At 40.3% G+C, this 7,896-nt stretch overlaps 1 protein-coding gene across 1 annotated transcript; it reads left to right on the top strand.

The window, feature by feature from the left end:
• Positions 1–905: 905 nt before the first annotated feature.
• slc10a4 (solute carrier family 10 member 4) lies at positions 906–7,884 on the top strand. Its single transcript, XM_085149911.1, has 3 exons — positions 906–4,480; positions 4,702–4,912; positions 5,450–7,884. The coding sequence occupies exons 1-3, from the start codon at positions 3,966–3,968 to the stop codon at positions 5,972–5,974; spliced, it is 1,251 nt and encodes a 416-aa protein (XP_085006037.1). The 5' UTR covers positions 906–3,965; the 3' UTR covers positions 5,975–7,884.
• Positions 7,885–7,896: the final 12 nt, after the last annotated feature.

Genomic DNA, 7,896 nt, shown 5'->3' with positions numbered 1-7,896 from the left:
ATTGAAGTTAGCTCTGGAGAATGGTGACACTTTTGACCTAAAGGTACTTTTTTGTAAATCTTTGTTTTTATTAGTGGTTCAAAACAATAAAAATGAACCAAAGCTGTCAGCAGAAGAAGAAGAAGAAACAATCGTTCTAACTTTATGTCCACATTGCCTTTGAATTATGTTTAAGAGCTCAATCTGGGCCATTCTGTACTTTTGTGCAGTACGATTTTGCACCACAAGATGGTGCAGTGAGTCATCGTAACTTTTCCTAAACCTGACTAATCATTAGGAGGAACACATGCTTATTTGCTCTGGTGTTTTGGGAAAAAGGGAAGCCTCTTGTATAAATAGGGAAGGGTAAAGAGTATCAAGTTTAAAAATGGAACAAAAACATGAATGTGCTGCCCCCTGCTGGTGAAAGTTACAATTAAATTATGCAGATAACTACAAAAAGTACCTTTAAATAAAAGTCAGTGGTTCTTTTTGTGAAATTCAGACTAGATTACACATTGGTGACTCGGGCTTTTATTTATCTTACCTGCAGACAATAGCAGGCATTTCATTTATAATTGTTCATAATAGTCCTCTTTCCGCTGCAAGACCAAGCTTCAATTTGGGATCCACTCTGAGCTACTGAATTGTGCTTTTAATAGAAACACAGCACTTCATGTAAGCACTTAAAGTTAAAAGCCCTTTCATTTGGGACTTTTATCACTAGACCCGAGCTGCTAATTGACTCTGTTGCAGAAATATGGCAGCCAAAGAGCACATTTTAGACCCTCGCACACTGGAGTCTCAGATCTCTTTGTGAAACTGGCCCCAGGTTAACATTAGCTCTGTTTTTACTGATGTCTGATTTAAAAAAAAATGTTGAGAAAAAAAGCCTGAAAGAGCTGTTTTGTCCCTGTTCACCCATTCAGCCAATGAAAACAAGGAAACTTTGATATTGTTTATCAAATCCCCATAAGAGATGTGTCAGTGTGTATCATTCATACCATGAAAAAAAAGGAATATGATGAAAATCTGTCTTGAATACGTTTTAGGTTTTGATTGGCTTTTACCTCTTATGCTATGAGAATGAATCAAAAGGCATGCTAGTGTTCGGGAAGCTGTACCGGTGATTGATGTGGTGGGTGTTCTTAAACTAGTGCCTATAATTTAAAGTTTGAACATCATTTTGTTTGTATGTTTTCTTTTTTCTTGGTGCCAGTTTTTGGTTTCGCCAACATTGTTTGCAATTTTGCATCTGATTGCTTGATTGATTTGCTTGTTGCCTGTTTGTTTTTTTTAAATAGAATCAACACATTTATAATTGCTTTAAAAAAATGTTTTAAACGCGCCTTTGTATTTATATCTAATTACTCGCTCTGTAAATGAAACTATTTATTAAAGAGAGAGGTGCCTCTGTTAAAGCTCAGATTCAGTGGGAAGCTGTTGGACGAATGTTGCAAAAAGACATACCACACCTTTTGTGTGACAGGTTTTGTTATTGAAATTTTTTTTATATCCACAAACATGACATTCGGTTTCCCTGTGTAAAGTCACATTTCAAATAAAAGCTCAAAAGTATTCTTACATGTAGCTTTTCCTTTTTCTTGTTTGCAGTTTTGCTCATTTGGAACTATAAAACTGTTTGTAAACACCAAGTGTACAAGCTGCACACTGTGGAGTTTGTACACATTTAAGGGCAGTTTTTTAAACCACATGTATACTGAGCAGACACTTTAATGTATCTAAAAAATAAATAAAGTGACTGTGGAGGCAGTGAACTCATCATCATGTTCAAGAAACCACTTCTGCAATATGGCATGTTATCCAGCGGGGAGCAGCCATCTGAAGATGGTTCACTGTGGTCAGTACTAAGGGGCCCGAAATTGAGATTAGGTAATGTTTTTCAGAGGATGAACTGAGGGTGTGCACCAAGGCCCAGAAGAAGGTACATAAGGGAATATTTTTATGTTATTTATTTAGATTTTTACTTAAAACTGCCATAAAAAACACATCTTATATAGTGCTGTAATATCTGAGCACTCAAAGCACTTTATACAACTTGCCACAAGTTTTTTTTCTCCATGGTTTTAATAGGTTTAATAGAGTACACTCATATATTGTGTCAAAATTATTTCTGGGTATGTAAATCGGTCTCTGTGTGCTCTCACTTTACTATAACATTTATATTTTCTAAAAGAAAAACAAACAAACAACAACAACAAAACAATTTGCTTGCACTGTTCCTTGCTCTTGTCAGCTGTAATCAATTACAGTATTTATTCATTTTGTACTGTACTTATGTTTTAGTCTCATACACTATGTCCAGCTGCTGATGGGGACACATTATGTATTCTGCACAGAGACAGCGTTACGTACCTGGAGTCACCCGCTGCTGCTGAGAAGGGACGTGGTGTGTTTCTCTGGGAAGGGGAGGAGATTGAAAGCCTGAGTCACGACTGTTCTGTCCCCTCTTCAGCGCCGAAGAGTGAATTTATTTTTTCCAGACTCTCATCTTCGTGTGCTAGATTCACTCAGGATCATTTCCTGTGTGCTGCAGACACACAGAACAAAGACAGTTCATATGAGTGATGCTGAATATGATAAACCATTATTGTGAAGAACACACTGTCACAGCAGCAGACCACAATATTTCACCGGTGCTGCCTATGCCGTCTACACAACAAAGGTTTAAAGTAAGCAACAATCACATGTACAAGTTTTACCTCACTCATATATAGGATTTCTGTTAAAAGACAAAGGTTTTCTTTGTCATATTGATGGATAAAAGGTTTCAACATAAAAAATATTATGTATTACAGGAATTGAAATTTAATAATAAATATAGGCTTCAGAGTTATAAAAAGCAGATTCAGCAACAACATTCATCCTATTAGCTGTAATATTGTGTAACTGCTCTGCCCATTAAACACCAAGGACCTCTGGGTGTGTCCTGTGCTTTCTGGCACCCAGGGAATCTTTTCAGTCCTGTAGGTTGAGGTGTGGGAACTATGTAGTTTGCTCCGTGGCATCACGCATTTTAGGCTCAATGCGCCACAGCAAAATGTTTTTTAATGTTTATGAATCATACATATCTACCTTATTTGAATTCAAGAATGAAAATATATGTGGGAGTGAGCTTGAGCCCGCTTTAATCATGTAAGAAATATATCAGACTCCACCAGGAGTGCTTTTGGGAGCAACTGAATTATTTAAATTCCAGCTGATCTGACCAATATATATACAAATTCAGTGTGATATATATACTCTCAGGTTGGTATTTATAAAACACTAATCAGAGTTCCCAAGTTCTTGTGTGAGGTCAAACGCTAAAGTCTGATTTTAATAATAATAATAATAATCTACTGAACCAAAAGACTTATGCGCAAGGTAACGTTAGAGGTGAGGACTCGTGCGTAATGCGACCACCATGACCAAAAAACGGGGGGGGAAGAAAAGGGAGGGCGGATTTTCCCAGTTTGCTGCACTAATTTAAAGATCAACACAGCCTCTGCTTAATCAACCTCAACAAGCAACCGACTTACCGCAACTCACATTTCCCATAAATGTCAAGGATCTTTTCCATCCTTCTGCAGAACACGCGAGAGACGAAACAGCAACCACTCAACAGAGTCTCATTTTTCAGGATGGCAAACTGTCAGAGTGTAATAATAAGATTGAAGTTTGCGGGGTCTTTCAGCGCAGACCTCAGTGTAAATGGCAATGGTGGTAGTTATTGATTGGTCCAGCCACTCTTGCTTAAACTTACGACCCTGTGCTGTCTTTCCTCCAGCAGTTTAGCCCAGAAACAATCTGTGGCACCACTCAGACTCATTAGACTATCAGTACCATGGCACCATCGCATACCCCGACTACTGGACCTTCCGCAGTTTCTTATTAGTGACAGTGCGTCACTAGAGGAATCGTTTACGCACGAGCCAATACAGGCACAAGGCGACGGTTGAGATTTTCTGATCTCCTTTTGCGCCATGGAGAACTCCAGTCTGCCGGGTGGAAGTGCGCAAAGTGCTGGTTCGGTGGACTTTATTACTTTAAAGCAAGGGGATTCTCCGGAGGAGGGTGTCATGAAGGGATTAGGAGCGGTCGGTCGTGCCGTGTTTCTCCAAGGAAGCGGTTACAGGACTGTAGCCGAGTTTATGGCGGTTCTCCCGACGGAAACCTCTCACCTGATGCCTGCCTTCTGGGACTCCCCGCTCAGTCACGGCATCAATGTGTTCGTCGGACTGGTACTTTGCTTCACTATGTTGGGGCTGGGCTGCACGGTGGAGGTCAGCCAGCTCGGAGAACATATCCGCCGACCCATCGGGGTGCTCCTGGCTCTGGTGTGTCAGTTTGTTATCATGCCACTAGTGGCTTTTCTTTTGGCGCTAGCCTTTTCTTTGGATGATGTGGCGGCGATGGCCGTGCTCCTCTGTGGCTGCTGTCCTGGAGGAAACTTGTCAAATATTATGTCTCTGCTTGTGCACGGAGAGATGAACCTAAGGTAGATCCCCTTACTCACCTAAGCATGACTTGAAGTGGGTTTTGGTGTTAACAGTGTTTTGTGCGCAAATTCTGACATTTACGCACCGAAATAACAACACGTAAGAATAACTTTTAAGTTCTGCATGCTTTTTTAAAGCCATTGCTACATTTTCCTCAAACGATCCAACACCGTACGTGCTTCACGTCCACCATACTCCTTCTTTTCTCTACTCCTCCCAGCATCATCATGACCATATCCTCCACTCTGCTGGCGCTTGTTTTGATGCCGCTCTGCCTCTGGATCTACAGTCGAGCCTGGATCAACACCCCTGTGGTTAACCTCCTGCCCTTTGGGGCCATCATACTGACACTTTGCAGCACCCTCATCCCCATTGGGTTTGGAGTTATGCTTAGGTACCGCTACACGCGAGTGGCGGATATTGTTTTAAAGGTAATCTGACAACAATTAACTTTTATACATCCGTTCGATCATTTCGTTCCAGCCGAAGTACTTTTGGTTAGGGGCCTTTGCCCAAAAGCGCATTGCGTATTTCTTGGTCTCAGTTATTACTAGTGGGGTGGCTGACCGCTGGAAGAGTGACATCAGAGGCACTATATCAGGAAGAGCTCCTCCCTGTGCTTTCTGATAAAAGCGACACATGATGGCCTCATAAGTTAGAGTACACAGTTATGTTGGGCACCACAAGCACAACGAAATTATATGCTATCCCCTTAGTGCAAAGAAAGCAGTCTATCTTAAACTTTTATTATATGTACACAATTTTTAAAAAGGAGTTTACAATAAATAAATAAAACAACATAAAAATATGATGTTATTAGTTATTATTGGTTGCGCAGGTTGGATATTGCCTTTATGGTTCAAATGAAGAAAAAACCCGAAATGTTTTGGTTTTAAAAATCATGTCTTGTAGAAAGTTGCCGCCATATTTAAAAAAAAAATTCTCACGCTGAATTCTTGTGTTTGCAGGCTTCTCTGTGGTCTTTGTTGTTCACCCTGGTGTTACTCTTCATCCTTACTGGAGCAATGCTGGGGCCAGAGCTGCTCTCCACCATCCCGCCTTCTGTCTACGTGGTGGCTGTGCTGATGCCTCTGTGCGGTTACGCTGCAGGTTACGGGCTGGCAGTGCTTTTTGACTTGCCCCCCAACAGTCGCAGGGCCGTGTCTCTGGAGACGGGCTGCCAGAATGTGCAGCTGTGTACGGCTATCCTGAAGCTGGCCTTCCCTCCTCAGCTGATGGGGGGGATGTACATGTTTCCCCTGCTCTACGCCCTGTTCCAAGCAACCGAGGCTGGGATTTTCATCCTGGCCTACAGGATGTACAGGAGGGAGGTCCTGCATAAACCAGATCCCATGGTGGACGGTGAGGACACGGACATAAATTATCAAAGGTTTGAAGACGAGGACTTTGAACCGTCATATGGTGCGGTGACAGTGAGCGACCCAAACACTATCATGCTGGATCCTTGTCCTCCTGATCCAACTCCAGTTTAATCTGGATAAAAATAATTATTTAAAAAATCAAAACTCGCTGCTCCGCTATGGAGGACCAAAACTGCCAAATGGAAAAAAGAAAGAAAAAACGAAAAAACATATATATATGACTCAGTAACACAATTAATATACATTAAATTATTACTTAAAGACAGAAATGAATAAAGCTATAAGATAAACACTTGTTTTTATTGTTTTCAACATGTCACTTGGTATTATAGTTATCCCACTTTATTACTTTCATTCATTTTTACTTTTATTTTAAATTTTTTAATGATTGTTTTTATTATTTATCTATTATTTGACTGTATTTTTAGCCAAGTGGGAACTCCTAGGACTAAAAAATGAAGCAAATGCAAAGGTACTAAAACCTTCATCTAATACTGGTCCTTTAAAGACCATGCGAGGTTGGCTCCAAGCAGACAGTATAAAAGATGGATCTAGCTACCGTGACATCACTTGTTGGTTTCTGAAGTCCCATTTTGAAGCCTGGGGATGTGGTTCCCCAATCGCCAGCTTAGTTGCAAAAATCCACATATGAAGAGATAACAGTCTGACTGTGAAAATGGATGCTCAATGGCTAACGCTCACTGACTTGTAGCTACATACCACAGATATCCTTCCATTCTGTTTTGCTTATAAAACAGACTTTGGTTTTTATTTTTAGCATGACCCAAAATGAGTGACTGAGACCATAAACTCAGCAGGAAAATCAGAAAATAATTTTCCAACAGAACTATAGAATTAAATTACTTTTCGAAACCACAGCTATTGCCATCTGGTGGCCTTCAAGTAGGATACAGATATTTTGGCACTTCTGCATTGGCTTTATTGTTAGACCCGAAGGTTACGTCCATCTTTGATACATGTGTATGATTTAAAGTGGTTGATTGAAATTCGGGTGTTTTATTTGTTTCTTGCTTAAGATTAGCAGGGATGTGCACCTTTAGCTCCTCGCAGACTCTGTGCCGTGTTATTGTTTATGAGCTTTTGATTGGCCAACATTTTTTGAAGGTTGGGGTTATATCACCACCTGTTGCTTTAGCATGCTCTTGACTGCGCTCGAGATTGGTTTTGCATTTTCATGTGTAAGGAGACATTTAAAGACAAACTCAGAAAAATCTTGTTTTAAAAAGTAAGCCTTCACACATAAGCTTTCCTTTTTCTAAATGGGTCACCCTCCCTCAACCTTCCCATTTATCCAGGCTTTGGAATAGCACCGGGAATCCAATAGCTTGTGACCTCGCCTTGGAAAAATGTGGGGGTAGGGGTGCGTTCTCCTAGTCTCAAAATGGTGATCATGCACATGTAAGATGAATGTGTTAACCACTACACTATGTTGTTATATAAATCTGGAAACTTCAGCCACTGATAAAGCATATAATCTAATTACTGAGTCATTTATTGACTAATTTCTTTATTTTTAATTTTGGCAGTTATGACCTTCCATACATACTATGACGCAGGGAAGCAGATTAAGGCGTTCAGATGGATTTATCATTTCATCGCTGTTATTCATAAAAGAAATGCCTGTAAAATGTTAACATGATTGCTAAAAAGGTGCTTTATGTCCTGAGCTTAACTCGTTCATCCTAACCACTGATGTCTCATTTCGTGATATAAAAAAAGCAAAAGAAACATGACTTCATGACTGCTTTAAGTGTGTGTGTGTGTGTGTGTGTGTGTGTGTGTGTGTGTGTAAGAGAGAGAGAGAGACTAAAAGCCATTTTAAAAACATATCAGACTGATTCATGTGCAGATTTCCCAACAAGCCTGTGCCAAAACTTTAGCTTACCTGTGCTCTACAGTCTGATCTTAATTGTACTGTAAAAATTGTGCCAATTAAAGACGTATAAACACAAAACAGGCACACCGCTGTCACGTGTCTACTTCCTCCTCCTCCCCCCCCCCCCCCTTTTCTT

This window comes from Neolamprologus multifasciatus, chromosome 23 (genome assembly GCF_963576455.1).
Source record: "Neolamprologus multifasciatus chromosome 23, fNeoMul1.2, whole genome shotgun sequence".
Lineage (NCBI taxonomy): Eukaryota > Metazoa > Chordata > Actinopteri > Cichliformes > Cichlidae > Neolamprologus > Neolamprologus multifasciatus.
Note: the sequence above shows the minus strand (reverse complement) of the source record. Positions and strands in the feature narration are given on the sequence as shown.

Coding starts and splice junctions, on each gene's coding strand:
- slc10a4 (XM_085149911.1), top strand. CDS start 3,966: ATGGAGAACTCCAGTCTGCCGGGTGGAAGTGCGCAAAGTGCTGGTTCG. Junction 4,481..4,701: donor CACGGAGAGATGAACCTAAG/GTAGATCCCCTT, acceptor TACTCCTCCCAG/CATCATCATGACCATATCCT. Junction 4,913..5,449: donor TGGCGGATATTGTTTTAAAG/GTAATCTGACAA, acceptor TTGTGTTTGCAG/GCTTCTCTGTGGTCTTTGTT.